This window comes from Bufo gargarizans, chromosome 10, assembly GCF_014858855.1.
Source record: "Bufo gargarizans isolate SCDJY-AF-19 chromosome 10, ASM1485885v1, whole genome shotgun sequence".
NCBI classification, from domain to species: domain Eukaryota; kingdom Metazoa; phylum Chordata; class Amphibia; order Anura; family Bufonidae; genus Bufo; species Bufo gargarizans.
Genome location: NC_058089.1, coordinates 128558503 through 128573786, shown reverse-complemented (window position 1 = coordinate 128573786; position 15284 = coordinate 128558503). Strand labels below are relative to the sequence as shown.

Here is a 15284-nt window from a genome sequence, read left to right as displayed (position 1 = left end):
GTGCGCCCTGCGCTGTTCATAGTGCGCTCTGTGCCGTTCATAGTGCGCTGCCTGCGCTGTTCATAGTGCGCCCTGCGCCGTTCATAGTGCGCCCTGCGCTGTTCATAGTGCGCCCTGAGCTGTTCATAGTGCGCTGCCTGCGCTGTTCATAGTGCGCTGCCTGCGCTGTTCATAGTGCGCTCTGTGCCGTTCATAGTGCGCCCTGCGCCGTTCATAGTGCGCCCTGCGCCGTTCATAGTGCGCCCTGCGCCGTTCATAGTGCGCCCTGCGCCGTTCATAGTGCGCCCTGCGCCGTTCATAGTGCGCCCTGTGCTGATGAATGGCAGGAAAACTCTAAGGCTCCTGAAGACATAGCACCGCTCCAAACAGTGACACAGAAACGCGTCGAGCAGACGCATTAATAAGCAGGGACAGTCCGACCATCATGCAAATAGTGATGGGTATGAGAAGCAGGTCCAGGGTGGAGCTGAGACACAACAGCTCTCGCCTGCCAGGTGCCCGTCCCCTATCACTACTTGTACACGTTTGCTGGTTACATATACAAGGTTGTTGGTGTATAACTGGTGTTATCATTACTAACACATTGTAGCATACCCGCCTGTCCTAGCAACTGTATACAGCGAGTGTGGGGAAGTGGACAGGACATTGCCAATAGCTCCTGATATATCCAGATAAACACAAGTGTGGAGGCAGCGGCTGTGCCCATACAATCGTGGTGTCAGCCATTGATGAGTCTGTCATGTGGTAGGTCGCCACTATTTTAAATATAATAATAAAGTTTCTTTTTAAGCGTTTATTCAGGCAGTAAAGCTGATGGGTATGGTAGTATACCAGTGTAGTGAGGATAATGGCTATAGTAATATACTGGTATACAGAGGATGATAGGTATGGTAGTATACCGGTGTACAGAGGATGATGGGTATGGTAGTATACCGGTGTACAGAGGATGATGGGTATGGTAGTATACCGTTATACAGAGGATGATGGGTATGGTAGTATGCCGGCATTTGGAGGATGATGAGTATGGTAGTATACTTGCACACAGCTGTGGATGACTGTGCAGTGATTACAGGGCGGTAGAGGCTGGGAGTCTGCTGCTTACAAGGGAGGGAACAGCTCCCCCCCCCCCAACCCCAGATGTAACCTGCACCGATCCAGACACCAACTCAGACACAGCAGAGCGAGCGCGGAGCTAAACAGCCAGGACCGCCAGCCGAGACCCCCGGTGAGTCCGCAACTGCCATATAATGAAAGACAGGCACAAGTGCAGCTAGCAAGAGATGGCTGATAACAGGGAGCAATAGATTGTATTCTCCTGTCCTACAGTCATCCTCTCCCCTGAAATGGCTGATAACAGAGAGCGATAGACTGTACTCTCCTGTCCTACAGTCATCCTCTCCCCTGAAATGGCTGATAACAGGGGCAATAGACTGTATTCTCCTGTCCTACAGTCATCCTCTCCCCTGAAATGGCTGATAACAGGGTGCAATAGACTGTATTCTCCTGTCCTACAGTCATCCTCTCCCCTGAAATGGCTGATAACAGGGGGCAATAGATTGTATTCTCCTGTCCTACAGTCATCCTCTCCCCTGAAATGGCTGATAACAGGGGGCAATAGACTGTATTCTCCTGTCCTACAGTCATCCTCTCCCCTGAAATGGCTGATAACAGGGGGCAATAGACTGTATTCTCCTGTCCTACAGTCATCCTCTCCCCTGAAATGGCTGATAACAGGGGGCAATAGACTGTATTCTCCTGTCCTACAGTCATCCTCCCCCCTGAAATGGCTGATAACAGGGGGCAATAGACTGTATTCTCCTGTCCTACAGTCATCCTCTCCCCTGAAATGGCTGATAACAGGAGCAATAGATTGTATTCTCCTGTCCTACAGTCATCCTCTCCTCTGAAATGGCTGATAACAGGGGGCAATAGACTGTATTCTCCTGTCCTACAGTCATCCTCTCCCCTGAAATGGCTGATAACAGGGGGCAATAGACTGTATTCTCCTGTCCTACAGTCATCCTCTCCCCTGACATGTCTGATAACAGGGGGCAATAGACTGTATTCTCCTGTCCTACAGTCATCCTCCCCCCTGACATGGCTGATAACAGGGGGCAATAGACTGTATTCTCCTGTCCTACAGTCATCCTCTCCCCTGAAATGGCTGATAACAGGGAGCAATAGACTGTATTCTCCTGTCCTACAGTCATCCTCTCCCCTGACATGGCTGATAACAGGGGGCAATAGACTGTATTCTCCTGTCCTACAGTCATCCTCTCCCCTGAAATGGCTGATAACAGGGAGCAATATGTTGTAGTCACAGCCGCAGGTGTAGTGTCCCTTTAGGTCTTACAAGACCCGGAAATAGATGGTGTCTGGATTCGACCATCTCCTAAAAGCGAAATATAGACGGTTCCTCGTCAGACTCTGGGAGGGATGTGAAGAAGCAAGCTGTTTAACGTAATTATCCATGATGGCGGCACCCACTCCGTTGACGCTGGCATCCATTAATGTTGCCAGCATTTTGTCTAATGTGGCTCGGTTTGTGGTCTTTCATTTTCTCAGCTAGGTTGATGCTGAAATTTAGTTTTTGCAGGAGACCAGACTGTCACTTTTGGCAGAAGTCATAAAAAAGCCAGGAGGGAATGGCGACGAGGGCCCTCCTACTGGTCTCTTGCGGCTGAGCCGTATAGTCGAGTGGTTGTTCTTTTTACTGCACCTGTAGAATGAAGACCGATTATAGAGTTGGAAATGGCGAGGTGTTTAATCTTAGATGTTCTGAAGGGACAAGAGTTGAGACCCATTAACATCTATGTTCCACAGACAAATCTCCACATCCGGCACACCCCAGGTCTCTGAATAGGTACCGCCTATACCAGGGCCTGAGGAGGAAACTCGAGCATTTAGTCTCCACCAGCGGTGGTTGAGAGGAAATCTTTGGAGTTAAATCTTTGCTGAAATGGTGCCAGTATGATAGACACTCCTCTTTAGTTCTCCTTAGAGATTTTGGGGAATTCCGCTCGCCTGACCCGTACAGGAACTGTAAGATGTCAGTGGACAGTAAAGTGGTCACAGGACTGGTTGACAGTACAGGCTCCCTGAAGAGATCTAATTCAGACATCCTGCAGGTTATCAGATCCTTCTACTCGCAACTTTTGTGAAAGAGGGGTCTGGATTGGGATGAAGTGTCGGCTTTTGTGGCTGAAGCTGTCCCTGAACCAGGAGTAGACCCCTCTCATGATGCTTTGATGGAATTGATCAAGGAAGAAGAAGTCAGGCTGGCGATTGAAGGGCTTGCCCTCAAGAAATCGCCAGGTCCAGATGGCTTAAAATCTGAATTCTATAAGACCTTTAAAGGAACCTTGATTCCCCTCTTGACTGTGGTCTTTAAGGAGTGTCTTTCCTCGGGCAGTCTTTTAAAGTCAATGAGGAGGTTTGCCTTGATCATTTTATCGATGGGTAAGGATTCGACCCGTATTGAGAATTTTCTTAGGCGGATTGCTCGTGGACCATTGGCAAGAGTTGGGATTAATTTGAATGACCCAGAGGCCACTCGGAGAGTGGTTGCATACGCGGATGCCGTCACTGTCTTTGTGTCCACGAGATGGTTGGCGGAGTGGGGGCATATCTGAAGTGGAACATTACTCAAAATCATCTGTGTCCAATATAATTGGGAAAATTGTGAAAGTCTCTGGCTTGGAGAAGGAGATCCTGATTTCAGTATTCCGGACACTCTCTTCCAGAGCGTCAGGAGTCTAAAATCTTAGGCACTGAATTAGGCCTGGGTGATTACTCAATGAAAAACTGGGAGGGTAGGCTGAAAAAAGCTGCACAGAAGATCCCTTCGGGAAAGGGTTCAGTTGGCCAAGACTTACCTGTTACCATTGTTAATATACTTGGGCAGTGCGTGTGTTTTGCTAGAACCTTGTGTACATCCCATGGACCTCTCCCGGCTTATGCCGTCATGGTTTTGAAGATGATTAGTCGGTGGGGTCTGAAGGTGCGGGAGATCAAGGGTTTTGTTGAACCATTTCCAGAAGCCGCTGGCGCTCAAAGACTGCCCAAGTGAGGTCCTCGAGGTGGGGTTAAAACCTTGAAATTCATTGAGGATTCCTCAGAAGTTTTGGGATTTGGCTTTGCACAGCTTCCATGGGAGGCTGTATGTAAGGGGCAACTTGAAGTACAGGAACTGCGATGAAAGAGGTTGTCCTCGGGAGGAGTGGTTCTGTTACTGTATCTATGGAGTCCGCTTGGTTCTGTTACTGTGTCTATGGAGTCCGCTTGGTTCTGTTACTGTGTCTATGGAGTCCGCTTGGTTCTGTTACTGTGTCTATGGAGTCCGCTTGGTTCTGTTACTGTGTCTATGGAGTCCGCTTGGTTCTGTTACTGTATCTATGGAGTTTGCTTGGTCCTGTTACTGTATCTATGGAGTCCGCTTGGTACTGTTACTGTGTCTATGGAGTCCGCTTGGTTCTGTTACCATGCCTATGTGGTAGACAGGTGGGGCCCACACTTCTCATACATGCCAAGACCCATGGTAGTCCATTGCGGGAATCGCGCTCTGTGTGTGTGATCATCCGTTCTGGACTTGCAGGGGTGCACGGCATTATACTGACTTATAATGCTGTGTACCTCTGCCTGACCTTACAGCTACAGGATCATTCTGACATAAATCTGTCAGTGTGATTCTGCAGAAATAAGGTCAAGCAGAGGTACTCAGCATTATAAAGCCTCGTTCATACGACAGCCTTTGGTCAATGATTTCCATCAGTGATTGTGAGCAGGGATGAGCAAACCCGTGGATGTTTGGGTTTGACGGGGTCATCCGATCTTCGGTTTAAAGTTTGGTTCTGGTACCTAAACTTGACCCCGAACTCCATTGAAGTCAATAGGGACCCGAACTTTAGGGCAGTGAAATGGCTTCAGACTCAGCGGCACCAACCCCCCATCAGTCTGTTCTTCCCTCATGCCCGTCCACGGCTCCTGCGCGGTGTGGGGTCAGAACGGCCTGCTGTCCCCCTGGCTGTGCTGAAGTTGGTGGTGCAGGTGTTGTGATGAGGAGGCGGTAGAGGAGGAGCCACCGAGAAATGTCCAGCAATCCTCGGTGGCGGTAGGATGTGCGCCAAACCACTGTCCGCCTCACGCCCAGCCGCCAATTCATTTACCCAGTGGGCAGTCAGGGAGATAGAACGTCTCTACCAGTGCTTACTGGTCCACGTATCAGTGGTTATGTGGACCTTGCCACTGATGACGTTGCGCAGCTCAGACGTAGCCCTGCAGGCTAGCAGAGGGTTAATAGGTCTGCATGATTCGCCATTATCAGATCTCGTACCAGCTCCGGCCGGTGCAAGGCAAGACCCGCCCGAATAATTATCTGATTATTACATACAGATGCTGGAAACTCCTGTCAGTTACAGAACGAAGTAATGTACTGGAAAAAAACTGTTACATGGAGTGATATGGAGCATGCTGGTATAACCTGGGCATCTCCTGTATATCATTATATATGTACAGCTGGTATAACCTGGGCATCTCCTGTATATCATTATATATGTACAGCTGGTATAACCCGGGCATCTCCTGTATATAATTATATATGTACAGCTGGTATAACCTGGCCATCTCCTGTATATCATTATATATGTACAGCTGGTATAACCTGGGCATCTCCTGTATATCATTATATATGTACAGCTGGTATAACCTGGGCATCTCCTGTATATAATTATGTATGTACAGCTGGTATAACCTGGGCATCTCCTGTATATAATTATGTATGTACAGCTGGTATAACCTGGGCATCTCCTGTATATAATTATATATGTACAGCTGGTATAACCCGGGCATCACCTGTATATCATTATATATGTACAGCTGGTATAACCCGGGCATCTCCTGTATATCATTATATATGTACAGCTGGTATAACCCGGGCATCTCCTGTATATGATTATATATGTACAGCTGGTATAACCCGGGCATCTCCTGTATATCATTATATATGTACAGCTGGTATAACCCGGGCATCTCCTGTATATCATTATATATGTACAGCTGGTATAACCCGGGCATCTCCTGTATATCATTATATATGTACAGCTGGTATAACCCGGGCATCTCCTGTATATGATTATATATGTACAGCTGGTATAACCCGGGCATCTCCTGTATATGATTATATATGTACAGCTGGTATAACCCGGGCATCTCCTGTATATGATTATATATGTACAGTTGGTATAACCCGGGCATCTCCTGTATATGATTATATATGTACAGCTGGTATAACCCGGGCATCTCCTGTATATGATTATATATGTACAGCTGGTATAACCCGGGCATCTCCTGTATATGATTATATATGTACAGCTGGTATAACCCGGGCATCTCCTGTATATAATTATATATGTACAGCTGGTATAACCTGGGCATCTCCTGTATATAATTATATATGTACAGCTGGTATAACCCGGGCATCTCCTGTATATGATTATATATGTACAGCTGGTATAACCCGGGCATCTCCTGTATATGATTATATATGTACAGCTGGTATAACCTGGGCATCTCCTGTATATGATTATATATGTACAGCTGGTATAAGACATCTTGTATACAGTGATATGGACCAAAGGGTTAAATAACCTCATCAGCTTTGCTTCATAATCGAACCTTTCATGTGTTGGAGTGGGTGAGCGCTGCGGGGCTCTGGGTGGGGGTCTGCGGGGCTCTGGGTGGGGGTCTGTGGGCTCTGCGGGGCTCTGGGTGGGGGTCTGCGGGGTTCTGGGTGGGGGTCTGTGAGCTCTGCGGGGCTCTGGGTGGGGGTCTGTGGGCTCTGCGGGGCTCTGGGTGGGGGTCTGTGAGCTCTTTGGGTTTGACACATGTATTTTAGTTTCACTTTTCGTTCTTCAGCAGGGCGGCCGCTGATCTGGACACGTGTGAGTGCCATGGCCATGCAGAGAGGAGTCATCTTCTTCCTTTGTGAGTATTATGTCTCCTTAGGCCATAGTTCTGTTCATCCTGCCCGTCTTAGTTCATGAGTAGAATGACAGATTATCTGTGAAGACTGACACACTGATAGAGCAGTAAAGATGATGGATGAGACTAGCGGTGATGTCACTGTACAGGGGTGATGTCTGGTGTATAGCGGTGATGTCACTGTATGGAGGTGATGTCGGGTGTATAGCGGTGATGTCACTGTACAGAGGTGATGTCACTGTACAGAGGTGATGTCGGATGTATAGCGATGATGTCACTGTATAGAGGTGATGTCACTGTACAGAGATGATGTCACTGTATGGAGGAGATGTCGGGTGTATAGCGGTGATGTCACTGTATGGAGGTGATGTCGGATGTATAGCGGTGATGTCACTGTATGGAGGTGATGTCGGATGTATAGCGGTGATGTCACTGTACATAAGTGATGTCGGGTGTATAGCGGTGATGTCACTGTATGGAGGGGATGTCACTGTACATAGGTGATGTTGGGTGTATAACGGTGATGTCACTGTATGGAGGTGATGTCGGGTGTATAGCGGTGATGTCACTGTACAGAGGTGATGTCACTGTACGGAGGTGACGGTTGGGTGTATAGCGGTGATGTCACTGTATAGAGGGGATGTCACTGTACATAGGTGATGTCGGGTGTATAGCGGTGATGTCACTGTACGGAGGTGACGGTTGGGTGTATAGTGGTGATGTCACTGTATGGAGGTGATGTCACTGTACATAGGTGATGTCGGGTGTATAGCGGTGATGTCACTGTACAAAGGTGATGTCGGGTGTATAGCGGTGATGTCACTGTACGGAGGTGATGGGTGTATAGCGGTGATGTCACTGTACGGAGGTGATGGGTGTATAGCGGTGATGTCACTGTACGGAGGTGATGGGTGTATAGCGGTGATGTCACTGTACGGAGGTGATGTCGGGTGTATAGCGGTGATGTCACTGTACAGAGGTGATGTCGGGTGTATAGCGGTGATGTCACTGTACTGAGGTGATGTCGGGTGTATAGCGGTGATGTCACTGTACTTAGGTGATGTCGGGTGTATAGCGGTGATGTCACTGTACAGAGGTGATGTCGGGTGTATAGCGGTGATGTCACTGTACAGAGGTGATGTCGGGTGTATAGCGGTGATGTCACTGTACTGAGGTGATGTCGGGTGTATAGCGGTGATGTCACTGTACTTAGGTGATGTCGGGTGTATAGCGGTGATGTCACTGTACAGAGGTGATGTCGGGTGTATAGCGGTGATGTCACTGTACAGAGGTGATGTCGGGTGTATAGCGGTGATGTCACTGTACGGAGGTGATGTCGGGTGTATAGCGGTGATGTCACTGTACTTAGGTGATGTCGGGTGTATAGCGGTGATGTCACTGTACAGAGGTGACGGTTGGGCTTGTGTATTGCAGGGGTTCTGGTTCTGGCGAGGACGGCCGTGATTCAGGATCAGTGTCGGGTCATAGAGCTGCTAAGTCGTAAACTACGCCTTGAAAATCGCATCATGTACATGGTGAGTATAATGGCACCAACTGGGGGTACATATGGTCATGTGATAAAGTAAGTGCCCCCTGCGTACAGAGGTTAGTACCCGGACAGCTCAGTCCCACAGAACCACCTGCAGTGATCCCCACACCCTCTTCTGTGGGACAAGTAAGTGCCCCCTCACGTGTCGCCTGACGTTAGGTGCGGTGTCTCCTGACTTCACGCTTAAGGTTCATGAGAAATTTTGTTGCTGAGGTCACAGGCGGCGACCGCTGGGTCAGAAGATCTCATCAGAAGAACCTGCAGTGTAAAGTATGGTGGCTGGGAATCCTGAGGCTGCTGGGGGATAATGTGACCTCAGTAGAGAATGCACCTTGTAACATGACAATCACCCCCATCGTCCTTGAGACTCCACCCCACCATGGATGAATAGCAGGTAAGGGGGCACTTTCTTTTTCTGCAGAGGCACACGAGACGTCAGCCTGGAGGGGGCACTTACTTTTTCACATCGATGTGTTGCAGTGAGATGGCCTCTGCTGATAATGACTTTCTGGCTTATTTTTGCAGCACGACTACTTCCCAATAGATTATCAGTTGCTTGTGAAGCACGAGGAGATCCTGGGTTGTCAGAACGTCAGCAACCTGGTATAGACGCGCCGCGGCCGCGCTGCCCTGTGTAATTACTCTGTATGTTGTGGTGGGTCAGGGCAGGAGGAACTGTAATGTGCTGCCCCTTTAAGGCATTTACATTGGTGGAGGCAAGACTGCAGGGCGGTATTTACAAGGCACATAAGGGCACGTACCTAGGGATAGGCCCTCAGTATCTGATCGGTGGGCTCTCATACCCGTGACTCTCCCTCCCGATCAGCCGCTTGCCGCGGCCTCCTCACAGCTCACCGAGCACAGCGCCATCCATTGCATAGTGGTTGTGCTTGGTATTGCGGCTAAAGTAATTTCTGCCAGATCAGCCGTACCTGAGCTAATAGGGCGCGTGCGCACCAAACATGGCTGCACCCTAAATCAGCAACCTTCGGCACTCCAGCTGCTGTGAAACTACAACTCCCAGCATACAAACATGCTCAGCTGTTCATCTAACTCCTATACAGGGAGTGCAGAATTATTAGGCAAGTTGTATTTTTGAGGATTAATTTTATTATTGAACAACAGCCATGTTCTCAATGAACCCAAAAAACTCATTAATATCAAAGCTGAATATTTTTGGAAGTAGTTTTTAGTTTGTTTTTAGTTTTAGCTATTTTAGGGGGATATCTGTGTGTGCAGGTGACTATTACTGTGCATAATTATTAGGCAACTTAACAAAAAACTAATATATACCCATTTCAATTATTTATTTTTACCAGTGAAACCAATATAACATCTCAACATTCACAAATATACATTTCTGACATTCAAAAACAAATCAGTGACCAATACAGCCACCTTTCTTTGCAAGGACACTCAAAAGCCGCCTTCCATGGATTCTGTCAGTGTTTTGATCTGTTCACCACCAACATTGCGTGCAGCAGCAACCACAGCCTCCCAGACACTGTTCAGAGAGGTGGACTGTTTTCCCTCCTTGTAAATCTCACATTTGATGATGGACCACAGGTTCTCAATGGGGTTCAGATCAGGTGAACAAGGAGGCCATGTCATTAGATTTTCTTCTTTTATACCCTTTCTTGCCAGCCACGCTGTGGAGTACTTGGACGCGTGTGATGGAGCATTGTCCTGCATGAAAATCATGTTTTTCTTACCTTGCAGACTTCTTCCTGTACCACTGCTTGAAGAAGGTGTCTTCCAGAAACTGGCAGTAGGACTGGGAGTTGAGCTTGACTCCATCCTCAACCCAAAAAGGCCCCACAAGCTCATCTTTGATGATACCAGCCCAAACCAGTACTCCACCTCCACCTTGCTGGCGCCTGAGTCGGACTGGAGCTCTCTGCCCTTTACCAATCCAGCCATCTGGCCCATCAAGACTCACTCTCATTTCATCAGTCCATAAAACCTTAGAAAAATCAGTCTTGAGATATTTCTTGGCCCAGTCTTGACGTTTCAGCTTGTGTGTCTTGTTCAGTGGTGGTCGTCTTTCAGCCTTTCTTACCTTGGCCATGTCTCTGAGTATTGCACACCTTGTGCTTTTGGGCACTCCAGTGATGTTGCAGATCTGAAATATGGCCAAACTGGTGGCAAGTGGCATCTTGGCAGCTGCACGCTTGACTTTTCTCAGTTCATGGGCAGTTATTTTGCGCCTTGGTTTTTCCACACGCTTCTTGCGACCCTGTTGACTATTTTGAATGAAACGCTTGATTGTTCGATGATCGCGCTTCAGAGGCTTTGCAATTTTAAGAGTGCTGCATCCCTCTGCAAGATATCTCACTATTTCTGACTTTTCTGAGCCTGTCAAGTCCTTCTTTTGACCCATTTTGCCAAAGGAAAGGAAGTTGCCTAATAATTATGCACACCTGATATAGGGTGTTGATGTCATTAGACCACACCCCTTCTCATTACAGAGATGCACATCACCTAATATGCTTAATTGGTAGTAGGCTTTCGAGCCTATACAGCTTGGAGTAAGACAACATGCAGAAAGAGGATGATGTGGTCAAAATACTCATTTGCCTAATAATTCTGCACGTAGTGTAGAAGTGAATGGAGCAAAGTCTCCTCCACAGATGATCCTCGGAGCCGGGTGAAGGTCCGGGAGATTTCCTCCATTTCTGGTGCTGGCTCCAAAATGGGGGATGGTACCTGACCTCCAGGAATGGATGATGACCTGAACCTCCTAGACCACCCCCCCAACACTTCCCGGACCCACGAACTTCCCGGACCCCCACACCTCACTTGAATTTCCTGGACCCCCCCCCCCCCACACCTCACCTGTACCTTCTGGACCCACCACCTCCCGAACCTCACCTGTCTCCTGTACGCCCTGGACCTCCCAGACCCCTGCACCTCACCACAACCTCACAGACCCCCGCCCCTCACCTGAACCTCCTGCCTGGACTCGTGCACCTCCCAGATCACTGAACCTCGTGGAGCCCCCGCACCTCAACTGGACCCCCCACACCTCACCTGGACTTCCCAGACCCCCCACACCTCACCTGAATCTCCCGAACCCATGCACCTCACCTGAACTTCCTGTACACCCTGGACCTTCCAAACCCACCGTCCTTCCCCCCCCCCCCCCCCCGACCCTCACCTGGACCTCCAGGACCCCCTGCACCTCACCTGGACCTCCTGGACCCCCCACACTTCACCTGGACCTCCAGGACACCTGCACCTCACCTCAACCTCCTGCACACCCCACCCCTCACCTGAATATCCTGGACCAATTGAACCTCCTGGAACCAGGCACCAAACCTCACCTGAGTCCTCTGCCCCTCAACTGGCACCCTTCGCCTGGACCTACCAGACCCCCCCACACCTTGCCTGGACCTCACACCTCACCTGAATATTCTGAATGTCCTGGACCCACGCACCTCCCCTGAGTCTTCTGCCCCTCACCTGGACCTCACCTGAATATCCTGAACCTCCTGGACCAACGCACCTCCCGAACTTCACATTAGTCTCCTGGACCTACCCCCCGCCCCCACCACTTACTTGGACCTCCCAGACCCCTCCCGCACCTCACCTCAACCTCCTGGACCCCCATATCTCACCTCAACCTCCTGGACCCCCGGCACCTCACCTGAACCTCCCAGACCTCCAGGTTCTGTCTTCTGTGGCCTGAGGATTACATACAGGGCCTCACTCTTAAAGGGCCAGCACATAAAACAAATCCCTGTCCTGGCCCTGCACACATCGGCGGTGTGTAACTGTCTCTTCCTGCAGGTGAATGACGGGATTACAGTGGACGAGCTGCGCTTCCTGTGGGGCATTGTCAGTGAGAACGTTCTGCAGAGCGTATGGAGCATTCTGCCCCCGAGACATCCCTCCCGATCCTACGTCAGTGACCTGAGGAACGTCTTCAATGTGCTGCACACCGGCGCCCAGGTGACCACCATGAAGGGGGCCCTGCCCAACACTCGTCCACGCGGTCCTGGAGTGCAGCTCTGGGGGTGACTGCAGGAATAGATGTGATGTGACTGCAGCTCTGGTGGTGACTGGAATGTTTGATGTGATGTGACTGTGAATACCCCAGTGTTATTACCATTCCTACACCCTGCTACTGTCTCTAATGGGCTAACCATAAAGTCATCTGTGTATTTATTCCGGGTCCTCTGACACTGTGCATCCATTGTTCTGCTATGTAACTGTTATTTGTTGCATTACATGTTATATGCCTGGTTCACCAGCAGGTGGCAGCGTAATATGGCAGAGAGATCTGTAGATAGAATGGAACTTACCATTCAATTTTCCCCTTTTTGGGCAGAAGTAGGGGTAGGCTAGTCCTGCTTCCAACCAAGGGAAGAGCTGCAGAAAGTGTTTGCTCAGTCTCTAGTTGATGCTAGTGTTGGAAGCAGACGTGTTAATATGTAGCAGCGAGGGGAGGCCCCCCTCCTACAGCAGGACTCCCTCCAGGGGAAAGCAGCTTATAGAGCACCATGACTCTTTACAGATTTACAGAGTGCCACGAGGGGGTCAACAGCCAAAGGTACCAGAAAGTCTGGACTCAACTATTTCTCCACCTCCACCATTACTCCCCCCTTTATTGCTTTGGTGCCTAACCCTGGGGAGCGATAGTATCCAGGTAGGAGCACCGTGACACACACAGAAAACGATTCGGCATGCCTATAAACCGGGGACACGATCGGCCCTGGGGGGCGGCATGTTGCAACTGCAGCTCTGGTGCTGACTTCAGGAATAGATATGACTGCAGCTCTGGGGGTGGCTGGTATTAGAAGTTACGTTACTGCAGTAATAGATGTGATGTGGCTGCAGCTCTGGTGGTGACTGGAGTGTTAGATGTGATGTGGCTTCAGCTCTGGGGGTGACTGGAAGAATAAATGTGATGCGGCTGCAGCTGTGGAGGTGACTGGAGTATTAGATGTAATGCGGCTGCAGCTGTGGGGGTGATTGGAGTATTAGATGTGATGCGGCTGCAGCTCTGGGTGTGGCTGGAGTATACAACAGCAGTGGAGGATGTCACTCTATGGGATTCTGATGTTCTGTGGCTCGCTAACAGCGCTTCCTGCTGCAGACTCCGCCCCCTCAGCCGCCATGTTTATAATAAAGTGAGGTCTTATAAATGTCTCATGTTAGTGTATACAGAAGGGGGACCGATCCAGCGAGGCTGGCCTTATGACTGTCACCACCTTACTGACTGTCCCAGCCACTGCCACCACCTTAATAACTGTGACCCTGCCACCACCTTACTGACTGCCCACACGACTGCCGCCAGCTTACTGTGACCCTGCCACTGCCACCACCTTACTGACTGTCCTCACGACTGTCACCACCTCACTGTGACCCAGCCACTGTCACCACCTTACTGACTGTCCTCACGACTGTCATCACCTCACTGTGACCCAGCCACTGTCACCACCTTACTGACTGTCCTCACGACTGTCACCACCTTACTGACTGTCCCAGCCACTGTCACCACCTTACTGACTGTCCCAGCCACTGTCACCACCTTACTGACTGTCCCAGCCACTGTCACCACCTCACTGACTGTCCTCACGACTGTCACTACCTCACTGTGACCCAGCCACTGTCACCACCTTACTGACTGTCCTCACGACTGTCACTGTCACCACAGGTTAGTATTTTCAAGTGTTATACAACAGTCACATGATTTATTGGCAGGATTGTGATTGCAGCTCTGGATGTGATTGGAGTATGAGACATGAGTGTGAATGCAGCTCTGGTTGTGACTGCAGCTTTGTCTATTTTAGCCGGAACTCGGTGACAACATCAAGGATGTTCTGGAGCGGCTGTGGACGCCGGGAGACAAAATGAGGAGTGTCGCTCCGAAGGATCTGCTGGATGACTGCCTGCGCGTGCTGGACGTCTTGTACCGGGAGGACTGTGACCTCTGTGTGCCAGGGTCAGCGGTGGAGGACGCCCTCTGTCCTAGTGGGACGGTGCCGGGAAGGTCAGCTGCGCAGAGGCCGTCCTGTTAGAGGAGGTGTGGCCACATTCAGCGGAGTCCTCCAATGTGCAGTGAGACGGGTGATCGGCCTCGCGAGCTCTACCTCAGCCCAACCTCCCAGGAGCCACCAGCGGCTGGCTGCATGTACGGACTAGAGGCAAAGACCAGGGGCCCCTCATACCGGACACCCTGCTGCCCCCAGAGTGATGTCACAGGACACTAATACTGACATCACACATACTCTAATGGGAAAGCTCCGCCTCATGTATGACATCATTGTATGAAGGATCTACTTACACTGGCATCATGGCTTCCGTCCTTACTGGATCCATGGCGGATATGGCTGATCTCATAGGTGTGAACACAGGCAGAGCGCTGAAGTCGCTGACCAAGCGCCTGCCTGAAATTATCTGTTTATTTATAAGACTTGTCACAAATTTTATATTAAAGTTTTTATATTCAATGAGTCTGAACAGTGGCCAAAATACAGGATCAGAGCCACCAAGTGGCCACGACTCCCAAAACACAGGCCAAATGTAAGGGGGTCGCCATCAACTGTGGAATCATTGTGTACAAACTTCACCAGCAGCATAGTGAGTGCAGCTCTGGAGTATAATACAGGATAAGTAATGTATGTGCACAGTGACTGCACCAGCAGAATAGTGAGTGCAGCTCTGGAGTATAATACAGGATGTAACTCAGGATCAGTACAGGATAAGTAATGTATGTACACAGTGACTGCACCAGCAGAATAGTGAGTGCAGC

The 15284-nt window shown here is 49.8% G+C and overlaps 1 protein-coding gene across 2 annotated transcripts; it reads left to right on the top strand.

Annotated features, from left to right (window-relative positions):
- Window positions 1-1145: 1145 nt before the first annotated feature.
- On the top strand, window positions 1146-14982 carry IL34 (interleukin 34). Of its 2 annotated transcripts, none has more exons than XM_044270402.1 (6): window positions 1146-1225; window positions 6913-6981; window positions 8413-8513; window positions 9053-9130; window positions 12317-12478; window positions 14323-14982. In XM_044270402.1, the coding sequence occupies exons 2-6, from the start codon at window positions 6948-6950 to the stop codon at window positions 14548-14550; spliced, it is 603 nt and encodes a 200-aa protein (XP_044126337.1). In that variant the 5' UTR covers window positions 1146-1225; window positions 6913-6947; the 3' UTR covers window positions 14551-14982. The 2 variants fall into 2 exon arrangements, with proteins under 2 accessions (XP_044126337.1, XP_044126338.1); XM_044270403.1 differs by having other exon boundaries at window positions 1147-1225; window positions 6916-6981.
- The last annotated feature ends 302 nt before the right edge of the window (window positions 14983-15284 follow it).

Bases quoted from the DNA above. Each gene is read 5' to 3' on its own strand.
- IL34 (XM_044270402.1), top strand. From the start codon at position 6,948: ATGGCCATGCAGAGAGGAGTCATCTTCTTCCTTT. The intron at 6,982-8,412 runs GTGAGTATTATG...TGTGTATTGCAG, and splicing joins AGGAGTCATCTTCTTCCTTT to GGGTTCTGGTTCTGGCGAGG. The intron at 9,131-12,316 runs GTATAGACGCGC...CTCTTCCTGCAG, and splicing joins GTCAGAACGTCAGCAACCTG to GTGAATGACGGGATTACAGT.